The sequence below is a fragment of the Cololabis saira genome, chromosome 1 (assembly GCF_033807715.1).
Source record: "Cololabis saira isolate AMF1-May2022 chromosome 1, fColSai1.1, whole genome shotgun sequence".
Taxonomy (NCBI): domain Eukaryota; kingdom Metazoa; phylum Chordata; class Actinopteri; order Beloniformes; family Belonidae; genus Cololabis; species Cololabis saira.
Genome location: NC_084587.1, coordinates 27,629,948 through 27,655,437, shown reverse-complemented (window position 1 = coordinate 27,655,437; position 25,490 = coordinate 27,629,948). Strand labels below are relative to the sequence as shown.

General features: G+C 39.1%; 2 protein-coding genes across 2 annotated transcripts in view; both read right to left on the bottom strand.

The window, feature by feature from the left end:
- Positions 1-5,789: 5,789 nt before the first annotated feature.
- On the bottom strand, positions 5,790-15,800 carry alkbh5 (alkB homolog 5, RNA demethylase). The gene is made up of 5 exons (XM_061719817.1): positions 14,990-15,800; positions 8,407-8,849; positions 8,122-8,202; positions 7,905-8,027; positions 5,790-6,744 (listed from the first exon to the last, which is right to left on the bottom strand). Exons 1-5 carry the CDS (start codon positions 15,272-15,274, stop codon positions 6,582-6,584), a joined length of 1,095 nt encoding a protein of 364 aa, XP_061575801.1. The 5' UTR covers positions 15,275-15,800; the 3' UTR covers positions 5,790-6,581.
- Positions 15,801-19,412: 3,612 nt separating this feature from the next.
- The window catches only part of myo15ab (myosin XVAb), a 71,702-nt gene continuing 65,624 nt past the window's right edge, over positions 19,413-25,490 (bottom strand). Inside the window, 6 exon segments of the mRNA XM_061732829.1 lie at positions 19,413-19,832; positions 19,924-20,064; positions 20,194-20,327; positions 21,031-21,164; positions 22,560-22,693; positions 22,778-22,938. Coding sequence (XP_061588813.1) covers positions 19,731-19,832; positions 19,924-20,064; positions 20,194-20,327; positions 21,031-21,164; positions 22,560-22,693; positions 22,778-22,938 — 806 coding nt within the window. The 3' untranslated portion in view covers positions 19,413-19,730.

Sequence of the window (25,490 nt, the reverse complement as noted above, 5' to 3'; positions counted from 1 at the left end):
TGAATCAGGTAATTTGTCACGTAATAAAAACCCAGAAAAATACATAGCAGGCAACACTGGCAGTCTCTGGTTAGCACAGATGCTCAGCTGTTATAACATCAATACAACGTATCCTGTTCACTTTCAGATTCTCAATTGTACCGCTCACCTCATTGGATCTAACAACCACATCAAACATTATTAAACACATCACCTTCAATATATGTATTACTTTTAAATCTATTAAACATGTCCTTATAATGTTTTCTCCACATTTTAGAAATATTTTCAGCCCCATCAATACTATGGGTCATTTTTTATCATTACTGGCTTTCATTTATTTCCAAAAGTCATCAACACTCTTTTCCTTAAGTGTTTTGGCTAGAGAGTTTGCCCTCATATTTTTCTCATTATATTTAATAAACTTCACAGCATATTGGGAATGTGTATATTTCTTACATTCATATTCGGGTGCATTTGATAGAAAGTGGGTCATGTGCGGTGGATAATCCCTGCCCAAAAGGCCACTGTGCAGGGCTGTGCAGGACCGCCGCCAACCAGGGCACCCGGCTGGTGCTGGACGCCCCATACCTGCTGCAACACCAGCACTACATCTGCATTACAGGTAGTCTTTGATATACAGTATGTTCACAAATTGAGGGTCAGAGGTCAGCCTTTGAGGTAAACTCTAGATCCTGTTCCCATTTAGATGACATGATAAATATTGTTAGGTTATTCATAGCAATTCATTTGTACATTTTGGATAACATTTTACAGTGATTAGAAATTTGAGTTCATTCTGAAATCAGTGGTGGAACGTTGAGGTTGGGTGTTTTGCTGTTTATTTTTGTCTGAACAGAATGATTCAACCTTTTCTAGGTGCTCAAAATAGAAATTCCCAATTAACTTTTTCCAGCATCTAATGAAAATATTGGAGCATTTCTATGCAACAATTGATGAATTAAATTGAATAGTCTGCACAGGTTATTAGCAGAGTATCTGCCTTTAATGAAGCCTGTTTCATCTTGGTGGATAATAGGTGGAGTTACCTTTTCTATTCATACCGCTAACACTTTACTGATCATTTTAGTGTCTGAATGAATATGAGACAACGGACGGTAACTTGCAGGGAGAGTGGAATCTTATCCAGCTTTGAATATATTAAAGAAATCATAGCTGTGTTCATTTCTGTACGGAGCTCAGACTTTTCCTTAATTTCTGCTATTAATCTTAAAAATATGGGTGCTAGGATATTCCAAAAGTGCTTATAAAATTCTGCAGGGAAGCCGTCTGGACCCGGTGATCTGTTATTAGGCATGAGTTGGAATGGTTTATGGAGCTCTGTTGGGGTTGGCGGCTTATCAAGTTCTTTAGCTTGATCCTCTGTAAGGTGAGGTAGGTTGATACTGTTGAGAAATGTATCAATATCTAGTATGTTTGGTTTATTTTTCGATGAATACAGGTTTTTATAAAAGTTCCTGAATTCATCACTGATTTCTTTGGGTTCACGAACAATGTCTCCTGTTCAGTTAACAACTGTGGAGTTTGTTGATTTTTCTTAATCTGATTGGCCAGATTTGTTGTTGAACTAATGTTCATGTCTGAGTCTTTGGATAAGAAATCTAGTCTTTTTGTTTAGGTATTCATTCAGCTGTAATTTTTAGATCATATTGAATTTGAGGAGTTGGGTTATTAGCATTCATAGTTTCTAATTCTTTAATCTTCTTTTCCAGGCTTCTTTCTTCTGGCAGTTCCTTATATCTTATAGGAGGAATACGAAATGATCTCTCCTCTTAGCACAGCTTTGCCTGTTTCCCCAAAAAGTGATGGAGCTATTTCTGGTGAATCATTTACTTCAAGGAAGAATGCCCAGTTTCTCTTAATATGATCATCAAAGTCAGGATCCACAAGTAGCGATGGTTTAAAAAAATGTGTGTGTGTGTGTGTATATGTGTGTGTGTGTGTGTGTGTGTGAGAGAGAGAGAGAGTGAAGTGTGTTTTTTTCCCCTTTACTTTAGTTGAATGAATCTATAAAAGAATGAAAAAGAGATGAGATGAGATACGTCAATAGAAACAGACAGAAGAGGAAAAATAAAACAAAACAGTTTAATAAACACATAACATAGAAAAATAATATATAAATGTTTTAAAGAAAAAAAATAGAGGATGAAGTTTCACTTTCAAAACTGAGGCTCAGTGCTATTGATCAAAATGATTACATTGTGAGTTATTAATCATGATATATTCGGGATCTTAATAGCCTTTTTTGATAAAAAAGTACATCTTTAAAAGCTTCCCTTACCTCTTTGTGAAGTTCAGACACGTATTCATTCCACACTGGCCTAATAAAAAATATATATTCTCCCATTATTTGGCAGAAGGGTCCACTGCAATCATTCATACAACTCACAATTGCATTATACATGTTACATAAATCCTGAAAATGATTTTGTTCTTACAATTGACATCTTGACATGTTATAGCATCCATAAGTGTATTAATATTGCCCCAAACCTTATCAATCAGTACACGGTACTGCCAAATATCAGCCTCTGTAACCTTCGCCCACTCTCCAGTCTGCTCATGGTCATTATAACTAATCAACTCAAGTAAACTTTTAACATTTGAAATCATGGAGACAGGTACATGGTCAGCTGTGGCTAAATTATACAAAATCTGAACTTTAACAAGACAATTATGTGCATCAGCCGTAGTTATACAGGGATCCAGCCAAGATGATGTATGCCATCCTTCACTAGCTTATAACTGTCTGCAGAGTTAGATGTTGACCAAAGAGAGAGTTATTGTCTGTGAGAGCAGCATTCACATCACTGACATCCAGTGGTGGACAGTAACGGAGTAAATTTACTTGAGTACTGTACTTAAGTACATATCCAGAGGATTTGTACTTTACTTGAGTATTAGATTTCTTTGGTACTTATCACTCTTACTTGAATACATTTCCAAGACAAATATTTTTACTTTTACTCGAGTAAATTTCTAGGAAGGCTGAAAAGTACTTGTTACTTTCAGGTCTGCTCTTTTTTCTTCTTCCCTAAAATCCTATTGGACACAAGCTGTTTTTGTCAGAGGAGGAGACCTATCACAGTGCACGCTCTCCACTGGGATGTACGTAAACCGGAAATACGTCAAGCCTCCTCAAAACGATACCGCCAAAGTAGCCTGCGTTTGTCAAGACAGAGCCGCAACAAGTCAAGACAACAATGGCTACGCCTGCGTCAGGAGAAGAAAGACAATCCGCTGAGTCGTCTGAGTCTGATAATGAGCCGGACTCGGAGCAGGGACTTTCACAAAATCCTTGGCCGTATCTTAACTCAATGTTTGAGTTCGACCGAGTAAAAAACGAGGGCACAGTTTTTTGTAAAGCAGTGGTCTTTGAGGGGGATCCAGACTTAGTTGGATAGTGCAGGTTCATTTGGTTTCAGTTCATGATTGTTAATAAACTCTGCATCATCTGCTGTCCTCTTATGATCCCATTCATTTGATTTGTTTTTGGTGTTTCTGCAGGTTTTATATAACATTGTGGTTCTAAAAGCAGCACATCAGTGCAGCTGGTTTCAAAGAGTTAATTCTCAGAAACAAGAGTTAAAAGATCCTTAAATTAATTTAGAAAAAATATAGTAATTTACTGATGTGGAAAATAAGAAATGTACTCTTACTCTTACTCTTACTTTTACTTAAAGTAAATTTAAAAGTATTTACTTTTGGATACTTAAGTACCTTTAAAAGCAAGTACTTTTCTACTCTTACTCGAGTAATATTTTGACTGAGCTACTTTTACTTGTAACAGAGTAAATTTTGACCAGTAGTATTTGTACTCTTACTCAAGTACTGGGGTCGAGTACTCTGTCCACCTCTGCTGACATCATAAATAGATGTAGACGAGCATTCGCTTATAAAAGAACTTACTAACGCTAACTTATTTACATACTCATTCTGGTGAGATTCAAGTGGTATATAAAAATGAAAGATAATAAAAGATACTCTTATTGTGCTCTACTTTCATTACAATACACCATTCCACCTCTAGCCTGATCACACTGATCAGCCAGAGGATAGCCACATCCCCAGGCATGCACTATACCCATGCTTAAATCCAGCCCCATGAAAATGTACATTGATAGAATTCAATTGACCTAAATTCTGCTTGGCTAAAAAAGGCTCTTGTATACACAGGATTTTCCAAGAGTTTGTCAATAAGAATGAGTCAAGCTTTGTCCCTGATTATTTGTCCAAGGCGCACGAGTTAAAGACACACCTCTAAATATTTACTCTATTTCCAATAACATTTTGGAAAGACTTACGGTAACTAAATTTCTAGGTGTTATGATTGATGAAAATCTCACTTGGAAAAATCATATTGCACTCATCTCGAACAAGATTGCAAAGAATATTGGAGTAATCAGACGTATACGGCATCTATAATCGAGAAAAATCTGTATTAATTTATATTATACTATTATTTATCCTTATATTTCATACTGCAATGTCTTTTGGGCAAGTACCTTCATGAGCAACCTCAACTGTATCTTTATCCTGCAAAAACGTTTTATCAAAATGATTACATTTTCTGTCATTCCCTGAAGGGCTCTGGGCCTTGTTTCTTATCATACACTTCATGGATCATTTAGACTTTTTAAAAGTATAATTAAAATTGTGAAATCAAAATTCATAATACACAAACCAAATAATCTGGTTAAGGAATACTAGTAAATTAAGACTTTTTTTTGGATAGAAAGTCTGAAAACCTTACAACATTCACTAACTTTTCCAAACATATAAACTTCTAGGTTTTATGGTGTTTTGTCTGTTCGTTCTCCAGTTGGTTTGACCAACCTTTTTGCTCACATTGATCTACAAGCACGAGAATCATACTTTAGTTAGCAAGATTGTATTGGTGTAAATGCTCCAAGTCTTGGTAGTAGATACAAATTGTGCTTTCATACCAGTGAGATGAAAGTGAGTCCAGGCCTCAGGATTGAGAAACCTACCCAGGACTGAAAAAACTGATACATTTAAGGCGCTGGACACAAAAACTGGAACAATCCATTCAACATAATTTGTTTCATACATCTTATTGGGCCACACAAACTTAGTTTTATTTTGAAATGAACTACTTTCTTTGCAGTGCTCTTAATTCAAAATTAAACTATATATTTATATTATCAGAATTTCCATTTATTCATTCATAGCGGTTCAGAAAAGTGCATACACGTTACATTTTACATGCAGTGTAAGCTGCACTGGCCAGGAGAGGGCCCTGAATGCATCAGCAGTCTGTATTGATTGGAAAACCTATTAAAAAGACTTAATCAAACAAAACATTAATTGCACTAAGACTGAAACCAGTTAACTTACTGAGCTGATTTTAATGAAGAGACTGACACTGATTCATGTTTTTTTCCCCACTTACAAGCACCTTAAAACCAACCCTGATCACAAATGGCAACTGTCCATTCAGTCTTATTCACCATCATGTGTTCGTCTTGATAAGATAACATTCGTTCAACTTGTCAAGTGTAGCACAACTTCACTTGTACTGTTTTTAGAAAGCAATTTCTTCTCTGAACTGAGGTTATTTTTGTTCATGTGCAACTCTAAACTAACCTCACTCACAGCTAATCAGCACTTCTGCCAAATAGGGCAGACTGGAAGAAAGCAACACATTTATGTTTGTACAACAAAATCCCACATAAAAAGGAAAATCCAGCTTATTCTTAGCCGTGTCCAATAATAAACATTTAAAAACAATGAAATTAAGCTTAAACAGACACAAGTGTCACCCAACGTGAGGAAAAATTGCATTTAATACAGAAGTGCAATGACATGGCCCAACTGATAATAAAAGGTAAAGTAACTTTAGACTGAAGCAGGAGTGTAAAACAACAACAACCTGAGGTTTCTTTTTAATCACTCCATAAAGAATCAGTTTAGTTCGTAGACCATGTTGTGATCACCACTGAGGGTTAAATCATAACACAGTAAGGAAGGTTGCATGTGTGGCAGCTGCTGAAACTTAAACTGCAATGTGAAAATTAAAGTGAAGGAAAAAAAAAAAAAACGCTAAGCAAAAGTTCTGAAATGTAGGTGCAGAGGAGAAAAACAAGATCCTTCTCCATGCAATCCCCCAATCAAAGACTTTACAAACTTATTGTACATTATAACAAGTGTAGATTACAACTCAAGTTTGCTTTTGTACAAGTCCATACATACATTTTCCTTTTAGTTCTTAGTCTATACATCTCAGGTACAAAAAAATACATGATATTTTGAATTAACTATGAACAAGGGAAAAAAAAGAAGTTTTATTTAAAAGTAACTCAAGAGTTTAACAGAACTTTACTGTAGTGAGTAACTTGAGCTTTTTCTAATATGGAGCAGCAACGCCAGTTTTGTCTGCCAGACACTAATGTACACTCAAGCTGATCCATACTAAAAATGAAGATGAAGACGTGACTGTGCTCCTTGTGCCAGCCTTAAACTGGACGAACAAATCAATAACTGATGAAAGAAAATTACAATATTAACATACACAAAAGAGCAGGGATATTTATGTGTGTATGAGAGTGTAAAAGAAGATCTTAGTGGCGTCTCATCTTGACTTTGCGCCCTGAACTCTCGCTGTGTTTCTCGTTGTCTTGCCCACGCCTCCCGTGGTTCTCTGAACTGATGCTGTGCCGACGGGGATGGGAGGAGATCGAGGGACGTCTGTTTTCCTCTTTGTCCATCTCCAGGATCCTTGGCCTGGTGGAGTTACGTTAGGATTGTTAATCAACTGTTCACTTTATTGTCTCAGTTATTCCCCCTGAGCTGACATGCATTCATAAATCTGCAAAGTACCTGCAACCTTAACCATGACTGAATCGATTTATAAGTAAAAGTGTAGCAGGATTACTCATCTGCTGAGTTGCATTCCAGTCAGATACAAAAGAGGAGACGTTTGACGATGAGCCCAAATCTCTTGGATTGATAGGACAGATATTTCCAGAGTAATGCAATATGATGCACTGTAAACATTACATTTTACTTAATATGGAGGGATGTTGTGTCTTTTGTGGTGTTTATGAGTCATTAAAATGTGAACTTCAATGTTTTTTTTACTATGCCATTTAAAATTAGAGAAGGAAGTACTCTTGAATTATCATATTTTCACTTTTTCAACATGAACACTCGAAACTTGAGTTTCACCATTGGAGGATTTAGTTTTCACATCTCATCTACGCCTTTTTCTTAACCTTAGTAGAGGTAATATGTAAATACCATGAGTGGTATAAGCCTTTTACTTAACCCGACCAGTGTGGCCGGACTGGTTGGATCCAAATGTATTAAGGTCCAAGTGGCATCACATTCTCTTCAAGTGTTCTGTTCTCAGGGTTAATGATAATCTCCCAAAGCAGATGCTTAAATAATCTGGCTTTGTCCTCAGTGTTGTTTTATGCATACATGAACTAAGAGACTTCATATCCTCGAGAGAAGCAAGAATGTTTTAAAGATTAAAAAAAAAATCTATGATACAACTAATCACCTGTCTGTGCCTAGAGAATGAACTTGATAAACATTTGCTGACATGAAAAAAAATTACTCAAGCAAAAAACATTCTCACTAAAAGAAAAATATCTAGGATCATTTCAGACCAGCCACCACTTTTCTACTAACATCTGTAACGTAGCCTATAAAAATGCAACAAAACTAGGCAGCCTTTAGGAATAGTTCTTACGTTCACTTTAAATTCACTTGGCAGTTCAAAACACTTTCAACGCTGCAATATACTTCTACCAACCTCGCTGTAGTCCTTGTGTTTTATTTACATCTGTTCCTGTTGAACAGGTTGCAGCCCTGTATTAAAGCTTCCGTGTCCACTGTTTAATGTATAATCCTAAAAGATGTCCGTTCTGTCTATATACCTGTGAGCAGCATCAGGGTCTGCTTTGCGATGAGAACGTTTGGCTCTCAGCGGACTAGGTTTCACTGCAGGGAAAGGTTTTAAAGGGCCTTCGGAGTCCAGCCGAGGCGCGTCAGGTCTGGTCCTGGCAAAAAGAGAGACCACAGGTAGAAATACAGGGATCGTAAGCACATATAATACGGTTACCTCAGAAGTTACAAAACAGTATGCAGATTTACTTTCTGAGGATGATTACTGCACGTCGCTCCTTGATATCCTGGGGCCGGATGCAATGGGTGATTTCATCAGCAGCATAGCCACTGAGAAGGAAAGGAAGCCTTTAGTGGACACAACTCTAAAGGCTGATTTATGGTTCCGCGCTACACCAACACAGAGCCTACGGCGTAGGGTACGCGGCGACGCGCACCGTACCCTACGCCGTAGGCTCTGCGTCGATTTAACGCAGAACCCTAATTCAGGCTTAAGTCTGAACAGCTGCAAAAAAGTGTGAGAACTCAAGTCACCTGAGTACTGTGACACTCCCTCTCCTGACCGGGAGGACAAACACCGGCTCCGACACCCGGATCGGCTTGAACTGGAAGCGGCAGCCGAAGCAGAGCGCGCTGTCACTGAAGAAGGACACGGACACGATGGGCCTGGCGAAGATGTGCAGGGGATCCACGTGTGACACGATGCAGCCGCCGGGTTGGTAATCATTGATGACCGCACTGTTGACAAAGCCCTCCGGGATCACCCCGCTGGACACCAGCCGCTTGATCACCAGCTCGTGGACCCAGCCGGGGATATCGTCCACCTCCCCCTTGCGGTACAGCCTCTCCTGGCCCGGCCCGCGCTTCTCCAGCTGGGCTCCGTACGTGTAGCCCTCCCCGAAGAAGTACTTGTTGCGGAGCGGGGCCCGGTCCACGGTGTGCTCCCGGTAGAGTCCAGCCTCTCCCTGGGCCACCACCTAAGAATCAGAATCAGCTTTAGTGGCCAAGTTTGAACATTGCCCAACAAGGAATTTGACTCTGGTTATTTCACTCACTGTACCCAGATTTAAAAATAGCAAACAGTAAATAAACAAATGTGGCACTTATTAACATATATACAATAAAAAACTGAAAGGTTCAGCAGTATGAGGTAAACATGGTAATGGTAATGACTAGTGTTGTCCCGATCGATCGGGCCCGATCACGGCATTTTCAAAACATCGGTATCGGCCAAGAAAGCATCGGGACATACCTAGTTATTAATGTTTTTAATATATATTCAATCGTTTTCTATATCGTTGCATTTAACGTCACTTCCGGCCAGCGGCCGTAAGCGAAACTAACATGGTTTACATGTTTGAATTGTGAAATTTTATATATGTTCATGTTGCATTAAAGGAGCATGAGGCTCCTTTTAAGAAATGAGACTCATTAGCGCCACCCTTCACCACGACGGCCGTCGGGGGTACTGCAGCCAACAGCGAAGCCGGCACGGGAGAACGGGGAGAACGCACATGCAGCGTCATGTGACGTCACATCTGCAGGACAGCGCGGGAAATTCGGCCTCCGAATTGCAGCACATAGCCTGTTCAAGGCAACGGAGTGATACGCTAGAGGGCTGATTCGTTTTGATTTGGAACGCTTCATCTGACATTATTACTAGAAAACTTAAAACGTATACAAATTTTTTTCATAAATCCTGCCTCAAGCTCCTTTAAGCTGCTGCTATTCATTTCATGCCATTCAGAATGTTGCACTAAGGTTAAGCCAAAAAGTATTTTAATTTTTTTGAGTTTGGGAGTTTGACTGAATGTCATTCAACTACCTCTTTTGAAGTTAAATTTATTTATTTTTGTTATTGCACTATTCTGCACTTTCTGTTTTAGTTTACAATTTCATGTTCTTACATTTTGTGGCACCAGTGCTGATAAGCTTTGTTGAAATATATGTCCATGTTGTTCTCCAATGGACAATAAAAGAAACTTGGGATAATTTTAGTTTTAGTCCCCCCCCTTTTTTTATTCATTGCCAAAATGTATCTGATCGGGAAAAAGTATCGGAAATGTATCGGGAGCCACAAAAAGTGATCGGACCGAGACAAATCTGCATCGGCAGATACTCAAACTCAAGTGATCGGGATCGAATCGGGAGCTAAAAAATCCTGATCGGGACAACCCTAGTTTGAACATTGCCCAACAAGGAATTTGACTCCGGTTATTTTGCTCATTGTACCCATATTTAAAAACAGCAAACAGTAAATAAACAAATGTGGCACTTATTAACATATATACAATTAAAAAACTTAAAGGTGCAGCAGTATGAGGTAGACATGGTAATGACGGCTAGGGCTGAAACGATTCCTCGAATAATTCGAGTAATTCGATTACAAAAAATGATCGAGGAATTTTCTCTGCCTCGAGGAATCGTTTGCCAGCTCAAAGCAGGGTATTTCGCCCGGACTACGTTTAATGCGGAACAAGAGGCCGCAGTACGGCACTAGGTGCTGTTGATGTTCTGAAATCATACACTCTTGAGTGGACATTAAAGTACACTCGAACTCAGAAGAAGTTGTCCACCGGTGCGTCCGAAATGCCATACTAAACAGTATATACTAAAAAGTATACTTAAGTTCGGCACAGTTTTGAGTAAATATCAGTAGTATGCATTAATTCGGACGTACTATTAAGAGCGCACACGTCACTTCCTGCCGTTGGGAGGAAGTGACGTGTCACAGCAGCAGTAGCAGCACCGCTCCGCTGTTTCCCGTTTATCCTGGCCGAAACAAGATGACATTATATAATATTATTATATACGAATATTAATAATATATAATAATATTATTATACTTATGACATATACGTATCACTTAGCAACCAAACACCGCTGCATTGCACTGTGGGAAGTTTCTGCTCAGCTAGTGTCCATCAATCCACACTAATAAATTTCTCCGGAATGAGTATAGATAGCGCATACTATTGAGTACGTACTAATGTTTCGGACGCACTAAAAAATCTCACACACTGTTTTTGCATACTCATTAGGTTGGAAGTATGCAATTTCGGACGCAGCCTTTAACTTAAAACTTAACTAGAACTTAAAATTTGCTTGACACAAATGAAAGTTCAATTGAAACACGTGGGAAAAAACACCTAACCTTTTAAGTGATGTGTTTTATCAGGTGTAATGGCATTTTTAGGTTAGAAATAAGAACATTTCTTGGTAAGATCCTTAGTTTTTTTGAGCGAAGGCAGTGAATTTGGTCAACTGTTGTAAGTTCAGGGTTTTTAAATGCACAGCCATGAACCTACTGTATTATATAATTTAGTCTTAGTAATGTCAATTAACATCTAACATCTTATGTATATATTTAGGGCCCGAGCACTGACAGTGCGAAGGCCCTATTGTATCTGTAGGAATTGTTCTTTTTTATTTTTCTTGTTTTTCTTCCGACGAAATAAGGGCCTTTTTGCCCCCCTAAACGTGCCCCAAAAGTCACCAAATTTTGCATGCAAGCCAGGCCTGGCGAAAAATTTGATATTTAATGGTTTGCATTAATGGGTGTGGCCCAACGGCTCAACAGCGCCCCCTAGAAAACTTCGTGCCTCAAGCCCCACAATACGGTTTGACGTAAATCGGACGAAAATCGGTACACACCTGTATGATGTCGCAACTTAAAGAAAAGTCTCTTCGCGGCACGGCCGAAACCGAACAGGAAGTCGGCCATTTTGAATTAATTGTGTAATTTTGGCACAATTTATGCCACTTCTTCGGCAGTTAATGCTGCCCGAACCGTAACGTGCACCCAGGTGTGTTATACATCAAAATATGCGTCTCCATCCTGCAATGATGGACATTACTTTTCTCAGTCAAAAGCGTTACCGTGACGACAATAGACGCCAAAAAGCACCCCAACCCTCCGCCCTTCATCTGATTGGTCCATATTTGATAGTTCCTACTTTCTGCCATAACTTTTGAATTGTTTGACAAAGAGTCATCGGTGGCGTCATCGGACTCGGTTTTGAGTCCTTGAACATAATTGGTGCAAATTAGCCCTGCCCCTCTTAATCTGATTGGTTGATATTTGATAGTCCCTATTCTCTGCCATAACTTTAACGGGTTGTGATAAAGACATGTGGGTGGTGTCATCGGACTTAAGTTTTGAGTCCTCCACTTTTATTGGTGAAAATTGAACAAGGACGCGAGGGCCCGTTCATCTCTGCTTGCAGCTTTAATTATAATTGCTCTTTAAACTAAACAAAAACAGGTTTTTTTTCCCCGATTACTCGATGGAAATTTCAGTAGAATACTCGATTACTGGGCTAAATGGGAGAGCTATATAAAAAATGGGGGTGAAATGCTAAGATAGTATAAGACATGAAGAGATCTAAATGCACCTAAAAGCTTAGTACAGCAGTCAATGGATTATTTGACGGATAGATAGATAGATAGATAGATAGATAGATAGATAGATAGATAGATAGATAGATAGATAGATAGATAGATAGATAGATAGATAGATAGATAGATAGATAGATAGATAGATAGATGAGTCAACAACTGAACGGGTTTGTTTGTTTATCGTTTTTTTTTTAGTTATTATCTTTGGAGGTATTATCATGTACTTGCTTGTTTACTTGCTCTCATGGTGCGTCTCTGTCCCTCCAGTTGTATTGTGTTTATGAAATGAGAATGGAAATGAGGATTTGTGAAAATATTAATTTTAGTGTATACATAAACGATAGTGAAGTTTACGGGCTGTATAGGGGAAGGAGGTAACAGGGGGGTCAGAAGGTATTTAAAGGCATGTTAGGCCTCTTTTTGTTTTGTTTGTTGTTATTGTTTAGATATGTCCTTTTAATATTTTTTTCCTTTTCGTGTAAATGTTGAGGTTGGTGTCTGTCTTATGTCTAGGCCTGTGTTGAAAAAAAAATCGATTTTCCGATTCTAAATCGATTCTCATATTAATTCCTTGAAATCGATTCTTATGTCTAAAGATTGATTTTTTTTTTTCATATCATTACATTTTCGCCCGGTGAACTTTAATCCCAGTAGTCGGACACACAGTTTGTCATGACACTTCTGAAAAATGCCAGGTGCTTCATGGCAATATGTGTGCGTGGTGAGAGAATAAATTGGACAAGCTAAAATGATTTGTTTACTGCATGAACTGTTGCAATTTCTTTCTTTTTTTGCACTTTAAATGGATATTGAAAGGCCTGTTTGAGTTATTTATTTCTTAGTTATTTCACAATAATTATTGTGAAATTATCATTTAACTACCGGTAGTTATTTTAGTCATATAATTCAGGCAACAGCTCAAAAAACATTTTAAATAACACTTAGCCAAATCAATATCGAATCAAATCGTGATAATCGATTCTGAATCTTAAAGGAGCCGTCTGTAAGAAATGGCCAAAACTGGTACTGCAGTCACTTTCAAAATATTGTTGAGCGGCGTGTACCCTCCCCCTCCTCCCCCCGACCAGAGGTTGCCAGGTAGGCTGCAGAATGCAGCAGGAACGTAGGCTGCCATGGCTGCGATAATTAGAGCCGAGCTGGCAACCCGGATGCCGAAACAATACTGACTTGGTGATTGGGAGATAGGTGGAGGGTGGAGCTTCAGAAACAATACTGACTTTGTGTTTGGGAGATAGGTGGAGGGTGGAGCTTCAGGCCAAAACAAAAAATGACAACATAAACATCAGTTGAGGGCTGCAACTCCTCTTTTTAAACTGGAATATCCTGGCTTAAGTGCTGTTGTCAGTGACATAAGTATTTGAAATGAACATGATTTTTAAATGTCTGTTGACATATCGGGGTCATTTTGTGATTCGTTTTATTATTGCTCTTACATACAGCTCCTTTTAATAACACTTAGCCAAATCAATATCGAATCGGATCGAATCAAATCGTGATAATCGATTCTGAATCTTAAGAATCGAATCTTGACATTTGAATCGATACCCAGCCCTACTTATGTCTATATGCATTTTAGTTTTTTTTTTTATTGTTATACTGAACGTCCCTATGGTGTGGCACATAGAAAAATAAAGTATAAAAAAAAAAAAAAAAAAAAAAAAAGAAATACTCAATGACTAAAACCCTCGCCATATGTGCAGCCTAGGGCTGTGCGATTAATCGATTTTAAATCTAAATCGGATCTATTAATCAAAATCGATGTTAAAAAAGGAAAATCGGAAAATCGATTTTCCTTTTTTGCAGCTGGCTGCATTACAGACGGAGCTCGTCTAATCATCTTTGTTTGGTCAAGAAAATTGTAAATGTCACTTTACTAAACTCAAGGAGGATTTACAGTATCTTTCAATTGCACTTCATTCCCAATAGGGAAATTTGTTTGCTATTTTTCTTTAAAAATAAAATAATTGAAACAATTTATTCCATTGTCTTTTGTAGTTTTACCAAAAAAAATCGAAATCGAAAATCGGGTTTTCAGAGAGAAAAAAAAAAATCGGGATTTTATTTTTGTCCAAAATCGCCCAGCCCTAGTCTGTTGACATATCGGGGTCATTTTGTGATTCGTTTTATTATTGCTCTTACATACAGCTCCTTTAAATAACACTTAGCCAAATCAATATCGAATCGGATTGAATCAAATCGTGATAATCGATTCTGAATCTTAAGAATCGGAATCGAATTGATTCTTGACATTTGAATCGATACCCAGCCCTACTTATTAGGGATGGGCGGTATGGACAAAAAAAATGTATCACGATAATTTCTGGCATTTATCCCAATAACGATAAAAAAAATTACCAATACAAAAAGTGTCATCAACGGGAATATTTCTTTCTTTCTTTCTTTCTTTCAGGCTCATTTCTTTCTTTCTTTCTGGCTCATTTCCTCAATTTATCGTTTTTACCGTGAGATGACAAATTCTTACCGTGGGGAATTTTTTTGACGGTTTATCGTGAATGGTAAAATATCGCCCATTCCTACTACTTATGTCTATATGTATTTTAGCTGTTTTTTTATTGTTATACTGAACGTCACTATGGTGTGGCACATAGAAAAACAAAGTATATATATAAAAAAAAAAAAAAGAATACTGATGACTAAAACCCTCGCCACATGTGCAGCCCCATCTACACCTGAGTACCTCGTCTATCTTCTCCTCGATGAGGGCGCAGTCCTGCGGGCTGAAGGCGCTGCTCTGCTGGATGCTGCCGCTCACCCGCCGGGCCTCGCTCTCCCGCAGCTCCCGCAGCTCCGAGCTGTCGTCGCTCAGCTCGTTATCCGAGTCCGAGTCCCGGTACTTGCGCTTGCGGGCCTTCGCACTGCCGTTGCCGCCGCTGCCGCCGTTGCTGGCCCCGTCCTCGGGGCTCCTGAGCTCGTCTCTGGACTGGAGCTTCTCCCGCAGGTCCGAGTATCCCCCCGCTGCCATGCCTGCAGCCCTGACCCTCTCTCAGTAGCAGACGGATGTTAGCGAGGATCAGCGCTGCATCTCAGCAACAGTCCGCTCACTATTTTCACACTAAAAAAACGCATGGATTTTGACTGAAGTGGACACTTTTTTTTTTTTTACTCCCACACAGACAGCAGCCGCGGCTCGGACGTAGTAAAAAAAAAACAAAAAAAAAAACACCTCCTCCACCTCCTCCTGGTTGTGACACTTTAAGAAACAATCACAGTCTGGAAATAAAAATAGGAGCCTTGCTGCGAGGCTGCGAGGCGGCTAGTGTTAGCTCGGTTAGCCTGGCTGGGTCAGTGTGTCGCCGCCTGGAAATACTGACAAAACAAGCAGCAACATCTCACAACGGAGCCCGGGCCGCTCCGGAGACCTTTTCCTCTCACGTTTTAATTCCAAAAGTCGAAGAAAAGCATTGTTAAGAGCTGCGGGGAAAGCCCTTTAGCAGCGGCGAGTTTGCCACCTCCACAGCCGTCTCCCGGAGCTAACCTGAAAATAAACTCGTGTAACCTGCCAGCGGTCTGCGCATGCGCTGTGGTGGATCGTCACGTCTTTGTGGGCGGGGCATCATCCATGTTTGGGAAATCGACGCAGGGCCTACGCCGTAAGGTACGCGGCGACGCGCAACGTACGGTGCATGTCGCCGCGTACCCTACGGCGTATGCTACACGTTGGTGTAACGCGGAACCATAAATCATCCTTCACTTCAGTCCATCTCTGATCTCTGCTAATTCTGTCCCACTAACCTCTTATTTACCCTTCTTTGGGACAAACTCTTTACTTAACAGGCTATGTCGCTATATCATAGATTTGTGCACGTGCTTAACTAATCCATCCATCCATCCATTGTCTTACCCGCTTTATCCCTTGCGGGGTCACAGGGGTCTGCTGGAGCCTATCCCAGCTCATTTTTTAGGTGAGAGGCTGGGGTTACACCCTGGACAGGTCACCAGTCCATCACAGGGCCACATATAAACACACAAACCATGCACACTCACACTCACACCTACGGGCAATTTAGAGTCACCAATTAACCTACTATGCATGTTTTTGGACTGTGGGAGGAAGCCGGAGTACCCAGAGAAAACCCAGGCAAGCAAGGGGAGAACATGCAAACTCCACACAGAAATTGCTTAACTAATGTATAATGTAATCAAAGCAACTTCTGCGTCTTCTGAGAGAGGCAATAAAACAGTGGGGAAAAGTAATAAAGTACAGATTTAGTTCACTTTCATAAGTGTTTTGGTTTTGGGAGAAGGCATTTAGCCTAATTAAAGATTCCAGCAAAGCAAAGCAATATACTCATTTACACATACATAAAACCTTAAGTAAAATGTTATACTAGTGTGTATACAATTCTACAATCATAAATCAGAGAATGTGCAAAAAAAGGAAAAGAAAAAGAAAACCTCTTACATTTAGTTTGACCTTTATTTCAAGGCAAACAGAACAACTTATTGATGTATGCTTTGTTTTGAGAACTTCATTTTACCTGTTAATCAACAACCGTTCCTGCATTTTAAGCTTGCAACGCATAAAAAGGACAGTGACGCTTTACAATGTTGCCACTCTTTCTTACAACACTTTTTAAGATGTTCTGAAATTCTGGTTACAGGTGGCTAGTGGTTAGTCTCCTGTATTTCTGTTCTATTCTTCCCTGCAGATTCGGTGCAGGTCAGGACTGGACAGGATCGGTCAGGGCTGCATTCCAGTATACTAGACTAGTATACTAGTCCAGTATCCACTTCTTTCTCAGACATGTCTTTGCAATGTGTGCAGATTGATGTTTTGCATCATGTTGTTAAAAATGCATGGATGATCCTAGAAAATAATGTCTTGAAGGCATCACACATTCTACTAAAATCTCAACGTTCCATTCTGCATCAGTCCTGCCATCATGGAATTATACATCCTGTATATCTCTGAACCCAGATACCTTTATGTCGCCTTTGGACAAGGCTAACGTAAGGCTTCTTTTTTGCACAGTGACGTTATGATAGTACTTGACAAAGGGTGACAGTGACAGTGAGAGTGACAGTTCTGGAAGCAGTGTTTTCAAGCCTAAAATGAACATCCGTGACCCTTTGCACTTTACAGACTTCGTCCTCCACATTCCTTAAATAGTTTAATAAAATATACTGCACAAGGAGAAATATGCAAATTCATTATTTTCTTTCTTTGAGGAACAATGTTTTCAAATACTCTACATCAAGTGTTATATAAATTATAAACTGTCATAACGATTAAAAAAAATAAACGCAGGCAGGGGCGCAGCTAGGAACTTTGGCCCCCAACACAGTGGCAACATTTTTTTATGCTATTTTACACACAATTATGCATTTTAATGGTATTTTTGACTATCAAGAGAGTCCTGGACCTGGCTCTGTAGAGTGTACATGACATACATCAATTATATAGTATTTCCTATAATAAAACTATTTTTTATTGCATAGTCATCAACATGTAAACGTCCTTGATTGGACTGAGAACAGTCACCCAAGTCACAGATTTTCTCCCCTGTTCTTAATGCAGGTATTACATTTTTATGCTTTTTAAACCATTAAAATAGTTGAAAATTTCACCACACACAACTGCTCACTTCCTTCCTCATGTGGGGGCACTGGGGCTGATTCAGGGGGAGTTTGGGGCTAACAGACACTTGAATCGGTTCAGAATGTTCAGAAAAATCATTTTGACAGAGGGGAGGTCAACTATTATTGAATAAGAACAGCTTGATAAATGTTTGACTGGATTGATTATTTAACTAATATAACAACAGTAAAATGTAAAAATCCAGAATCCAGAGTTTTCCTGAGCTAACATGGTGAGAAAAGTGAGCTGGTCAATATTCCATAAGTTTCCACCAAAACTAACAAACCCACCTTTTTTTTGGGAAATACTGGGTTACATACTGTTGACCCTTCAACTCTTTCTCCTCTCTTAATTTCTTTTCTTTTCTTGTTTGACTGCCTGATTTTTGAGACATACCGCCGTCTCAAGCTCCTTGCTGGCTGCAGGCGTTGATGTTTCCAAAACAAATAAAGTTGTTCTTACCAGGATATTGAAAGTAAAACATTTGTGATTATATGTAAGTTAATAACTTAGTGACATTAGTTTTCTGTATCATCATTTCATCATCGTTAGGGACCTCTCTGGGCCCCCCCTCAATCATGGGCCCCAAGAATCCGTCTCCTTCACGCCCCCTTTTCGGCGCACCTGATCGCAGGATCCGTGATGCACGCATCCACGGTTCCCAGCACTCCAGCGTGCTGGAATCCTATTGTACCTTTTTAAAATTTGTTCTAATATTCTTCTTCCCAGAAAGTTTCTGGGCAGCCCAAACTAAAACTCATCCGGAGAAGTTATTCACAGGGCTTGGAAACCTCCAATCAATGTAGATTAATCCCAAAATCTACACGTCAGCCACAAGGTGGCGCTACGGCAAAAAAAGTACATTTGGACTCATATCTCCTAAACCATGCATCCTTTGCTTTGACCTAATCACTGCAAAGATTTGTCTTATATAACTATAGCCCACGTGAAACAAGGTTACAGAAGCACATTTTTAAATTTTTTGTTTTGTTACGAAGTTACGCGCATCCAAACATTAGGAAAAAACTAGCAAAATAGTTAACAGTCAATAATATGGAAATGAAAAAAGATAATGACATGAAATTTAAGGACCAAGTGCAGAACTCAATGCTAGACACCTGAGCCAATTTAGGAAATATACCAACAGTAGGGGGCTCCCAAACACGAGTAGTTTAAATATATATACACCAATCTTGGCCTGACGTTTAGACTGGCCATAGCTGACGGTGGGAGCGACCAGAGGCCGCAACAGCTGTGGACGAGTCCGGACGGTATTGGTGATGGCGGTGCGTGGAGGGCTTGGACCCCTTTATAAGTTAGTTTAGTGTTGTTACCGTTCCAAACATTTGGTCTGACCATTTTACAATGAAAACTCCTAATACCAGATGTTTTCATCATTTTAATTAACAAGTGCATAAGTGCTTACAATTTTCTTTAAAAGGTCTTGTTTTATTTTGTTAAAATATACATTACAAAATATGTTGAATATAATGATTATTTTATATGAAGATTAACAGCCAAACATATAAAAACTCCATAAAAACAGTAATTTACAAAACTGTTAGACAAATATAGCATTAAAAACAGGTCCTCACAAATCAACAGCTTCTGTGAAGACAAAACATGTAATAAATTAAAAGTAAACGGTATGTACAACTGTATGAATAGAGTAAATCTCTGCATCCAACATCACCGTTTCTGGACTGCATTTTCCTCAATATTCCAGTAAACATTTTACTGAGCTAACAGTCACCTGAAGGAAATAAGGAGTGGTTTTACTCCAGAGCTTTCGTCTACACGTAAAGAAAAGCTTGTACGCACAGCTGAGCGTGTGCACACGTTACAACATGGTGATTTCGCTGGGCGGAAGAGTGAGGCTTTTTTCTCGCACAGACATCATGTTTTCCACATGCATGGCAACAACCCGACACAGCTCCAGACCCTGTGGACACACAGACGACAGCATCTTGTGAAGACAAAAAAAAAGCATTTCCTGTAAAGATGATCACATGTTCAAGTCTGTGTCTGTATACCTGCTCCAGCTGCAGCTGAATGACTCGTTGTGTGTTCGTGTCTCCCACGGTGAGGTCGACGTATGGATAACTTGTGCCAGCCGTGGGCCTCTGGGTGCGGCTGGCCTGCACCTCCACCAGGGGGACCACTGCCATCAGTTCCTGCACCACGGAGACCAAACTTTTCAGCACACACATGAAACAAAATCTGTAGCTGTGGCCTCATGTTGCTGTCACCACGAGCTTAGTCACACACCGTTTTTGGATGTGTGTGTGTGTGTGTTTTCTTACATGTGTATTTTTGTGCAGGAAGTGGAGACCATGTTGATTGACAGCAAGAATACAGGGAGCAAAGAAAGTGGTTGAGCTGCTGCTGTGGATGTAGAAGAACGAGGAGCCGAACATGGGGAATGCACTGACCAGCCCTGCACCCATAAAGACAGAATTCCAGACAAAGGAATTTAAAAGGTCAATTTTTTGTTATAAATAGAACTGACTGCATTCTGAAACCCTCCTTGACTCCTCTAGAAGAGTTGCATCATAAACATGCATTTAATAAATACTACTGTTTAGTATAATATTTATATTATTAATATCAAAATATGTCAACACTCACCTTTCTCTGGTTTGAGTTTGACAAAATTTTCTCAAATTTCCTCAAGCATAATAAAAACTATAAAATCTCAAATTAAGATTCAAATATTCTCAAATTCCCTATGATAATTACATTATATATCTCCTTTGTGGGATTACTCAAAATCAGACATAAATGAATGAATTAAATAATCCTTTGTTAATTATTTATCAGTGGCACGAATAGATAAATAGTCAAACTGACTGGAACCAACTACATGCATACATGGTTACATTTTCCTGTTAATCAGCTTGTTAAACTATTTATACCGTCCCTCTTCATCCCTTGGGTCAGCCTGATCTGCCTCAGGTGTTTACATGAGGTGTTTCCTGATTTCACAGTTCCATCAACTTGATTAAAAGATGTCTATGTAAACACATTCAATTTCTCTTTCCAAATTAATTCTTACACACATGGAGAGAAAATATAAAAATATTTTTAAAAAAATATATTTTTTGTGTTGTGCCATCTCGTCACATAAACAGGGATCTTACCCAAAAACTGTGCTCTGGCCTGGTGTGGGTTCAGGGCCTGTACTTGCTGCATGTGCCGTGTCACCATGGCAACCCACTGCTGTGGTGGCTGCTTTTTGAAGAGAGGTGTGGCGATGTACTCCGATAATTCATGTCTTGATGAGTGGGAGGAGTAAAAAAGCAGTTACAGATAAACAGACATGTTCTGCTCTCTGTGATTTCCAACATTTCTCAAAGTGAAATTATACGACCCAATGAGCGGTTCTGCAGTGGTTACTGCTCCATGTTTGGGGAGAAGGTGGTGGCGATAACCACGGCAAAAGTTTTCACAGCTGAGAAAGTACAATAAACAGTCATGCCCTGTAACCACAGCAGCTGCGGGTCCCGCTGTACTCTGAGCCTGTGTTTACTGCACTCTTGCAAGTCAAAATCCATCACTGCGGCTCACAAGAGAACCTTTATCATTACTTTGAAAATGTTGCATGAAAAGCACATTTTTCCACCTTGTTCACTTTTTCTGCATTTATGTACCAAATTGAGGATTATTTTGTGGCTATAGATTAATCTCATGATCTGTCTAGTAACGCTGTGTCAGAATCTCCTTCGATTGTCCATGAAAGTGATGATTAATTAATATATTTTTTTAAACTGTCTAAAATTTAATCTCTACATTTCTACTCATACTATTGCTCTTTCCCATAATTTTTATTGGAGATCTTGGAGATTTAACAAAAATACAGATATAGGGCCAAATATAGATCTGACTTCGTGATCAGGACTAATCAACAAAAACACTAATGAGATTTATTATCATGTGATTGGCTGCTGTTCTCTGCATAGATGTAATCAGTAGTGTGATCGATTCTGAGTTGCTCTTAAAAGTAACAAGCCGTTTCCTGTAAGTGGGAGAACCTTGATGAATTAATCCTACTCTAATCCTACGCTCACTGTAAAATATGTTCACTCCTGAATTAGCTTTCTCATCACTGCCAAATGGTAAATCCTGAAAAAAGTCAAGTGTGCAGCTGTGCTGAAATGATCTCAATGTGACATCATGTTGTTTACATTTACCATAATACAAATCAATATGTGGAGATGTATGATTTCTGGTCATAGATATTGATGTAGTTAAAAAAAAAAGAAAAAGAAAACTTACCTTACCCACTTGTAATTTGAGTGTTAAAAGCATAGACAATATTCTTAAATTAATATAGAATAGCAGCTCAATGTCAGTCTCGCTTAAACAGAACCCACAAAAGGAGTGAATGAAAGCTGGTATTTGGATCTTCTGACAAATGTGTCATATAACTGACCTACATGTTCATATCAAACGTTGTCTCATGTATGTTACAACTTACTATGCTTCTGTGGCGATTGACGTTTCATAATTTTTTTATTTTCTCTGACTTTTAAAAAACACTTTAATCCACACTGTTAACTTCAAACTGAAGACCATGAATAAGCATGAGATATGAACTCCAGAATGGAATTCGTAAACAGTCCAGCATGATGATGATTAGGAATAATCTTGTGGTTTCTTGTTTTCTTACATGCTGGGGATGAAGATGATGTCTTTGGCTCTGTGCTGCAAAGCTGCCAGTTTGGAGATTTGGTGGAACAGCTGATTGCTCACTTTTCCGTGTGGAAGAACATTCAGCAGACCTTTAGAGTAGTCTGGAAGGATCTAAATATCCACACAAACAGTGTTATAGACACAAAAATGTATATAATATACCACACTATGTGTACAAGGGGACAACAGTCGTACCTGGTTATACTGCATGGCGACACAGAGCTCATTCTCAAACCTAAGTGGCTGAGTCCAGACGACTCGTCTGAACCAGAGGCTGTAGTTGGTGTCGACTAACTCAGCCTCTGTGGCCACGTCCAGGATGTATTCATTTTTGTTCAGAGGACGCACATTCTGACCTAAACCATAAACAGATCATTGCTGTTACAGCACACAGATATACACATATACTTTATGGAGACTGAATCATGGTGATGGTGAAAACACTGACAGCCATGCTCTGAGAGATATCACATTAATATTAGTCACAGTCTGTCCTGTTGTGCTTCAAATTAGAGGGAGCGTGCTGCCAACTGCTGTCATGTGGAGATTTTTAACCTCCAAACCAGATTTTGACTTGTCTTTCTCAGAAAAAAATAAGATGTTGAATTTACATCAATTAAACACAACAGGAAAGAAAGTACTGTTTAACTGTGTGTGCAGTGTAATTCCAAAGTGAAAAACTATATTTGTGAATGATGTACACCACCGAATCACAAAAGTCTTCTTTTAAATTGTGTCATGATATTCCAGATACAGGAAAACAATTTTCACTTTCCCCATGGGTTATCCACAGGTTGATTTTAAAATTGATAAGAGGAAATCCCAGGACCAAACATTAAAGATAAAAGCCAACGACAAACATTTATATAATGTGGAGCAGGTTTGATACGACAGGTTTTACCAGAGGAGCACCATGGAGCACTGCGTCCCATGTGTCACTGCTGTGATTGGGTGAAGGGGTAACCAGTATGAATCCAGAGCCAGTTTCTGTGCCCAGTGATAACACTCCTTGGCAAATGTATTTCTCTGGCAATGCCAGAATAGAAACTGCATCCCCTCAAGTGCTTTAAAGGAAAATGTCAGCGATGGAGCCTTCAACGCTGAAGCTTTAATGAAGCAGGAGGATGTGACAAAATATTTATGCATCTGTTTATTTTGAATACTTTTGAGCATTAATTTAAAATAATCTGGTCTTTGTATAAACTGTCAATGAAAACAGACTGTGATGATTTGGAAACAATCAAACTACATTTATTTGGGTATAACACAAAGCCAACACATTAAATGCAAAAATTTGGAAATAAATCCTGGGAAGCTGATGCCACTGTTATTATTATCATTGTTATTTATTTCTAAAAAGTTCTAAAAACATGTTTACCACCGTGTTTGGGAACAAAAAAGAAGACATGCTGTTTGTATTTGTATTTAAATGTTTTCCAATTCTTACTTGCTCTGTTGAACAGTTCTGCTTCTTACTTAACGGTTCAGCGCTGCTCTTTTGTAGGTTTTTGTGTCTGTATATTGTTATGATTTTAGTAAGCAGGCCATTTTAGTCCCTGAACTCTGGGACAGCTGTGTTTTTGTGGGTGGAGTCAGTAGTCCTCCAACCTGAAAATCAATCCCTGTCCCTATCACATGCTTAAGTGTCCTTTGCATGAAACTGAACCCCACACTGCCCCCTCATATAATAAATAAACACTGTTAACCTCAAATCGGGAATAAAACGTTTCACAACTTTACATGCAATGAAACAATGAATACAAAATGATTCCAACTTCATGGGCAACAGTATGTTGCAGAAGCACTGCAGTCTGTTTGTATAAATGGGTAAAGGGCTAAAGTGCTTTGCAGAGTCTGGATAAGATTAAAAGGGTGTTATGTAAGTGCAGATCGTTTATTCTTACTTTGGAGCCTTTACAGATGTGAAACTTGTCCAGTGATGACAAGCAGGGCTGCTCCTGCACTCTTCAGCCTGAAGGATACTGTGCACTTGACCACCAACATATTTAAATTGTGATTTGTCACACCACATGACAGTTTTCATATTTGCCTGGGTCAATCACAAATGAGCTTGGGCTCTGAGACGGTTTTCTGTATTTTATTTGTATTTGTGGTTTTAATTGTCTTTTTTCTTAGGTTTTTTTCTTTTTTTATTGCACACTGGAGTTCTGGGTATACATTTATGGATGCTGTAACAAAGTGAATTAATTTGCGCTCATCATGTCAGTGTCACATTAACACTTGTTCTGGCACATGCAGTGTGACCTGCTGTGCTTTACACGAGCAGGAGCAGCTGGCAGCTGCTGTCCTGTGGAGATATTAGAGTGCACTTTCATGTAGGCACCCCACGCCAGGTCTTTTAATGATATTTCACATTGATGCCAAAGACATTCCCAATTCTGAAAAAATGTATTTATTAAAAACTTATCTTGTTGAACTAGTTACTCATAGAGTATACAGTATTTCACAGAGTGTTGAATCTCCTGCCTATCGCCATACGGATCTTACAAGTGTCGATATGTCCCGTTTTCATAGAAATCTTACTGAGAAGCTGTTCAAAACTCAATTAGAATCAACTGTCAACAACTTGGTCTGTAAAACATAGCACTTCTATAGTATTTTAATGATTTTATAGATCCCTTTATTGGGTTTTTATTCAGATCTTTAAGTGTCACAAGCACTTTGCAAACTGGTTTGTAAGTGGGTGCCGTCCAGGAAATCGGAAAAGAAAAGCTGACACTCTGGTATTTTTTAGTGATCTCCCATGCCACTTATTTCATGGCTCCAGAGCATGAATTACTTTCACCCAAAGCTTGAAACCAGTCTGGTATGTGCTCTGTCAGGGGATCCGTTTCACTGGCAAGGACAAGGAGGCTGACAAATACAAAGTTCAATGTGTGTGCGTGTG

What these genes read in the sequence shown, in the direction of transcription:
- alkbh5 (XM_061719817.1), bottom strand. Translation starts at nt 15,274, where the DNA reads ATGGCAGCGGGGGGATACTCGGACCTGCGGGAGAAGCTCCAGTCCAGA. An exon ending in GGGAGTGTCACAGTACTCAG is followed by an intron (nt 8,203 to 8,406) that starts GTGACTTGAGTT and finishes TTTCCTTCTCAG; the next exon opens with TGGCTATGCTGCTGATGAAA. An exon ending in GCAGTAATCATCCTCAGAAA is followed by an intron (nt 8,028 to 8,121) that starts GTAAATCTGCAT and finishes TCTTTTTGCCAG; the next exon opens with GACCAGACCTGACGCGCCTC.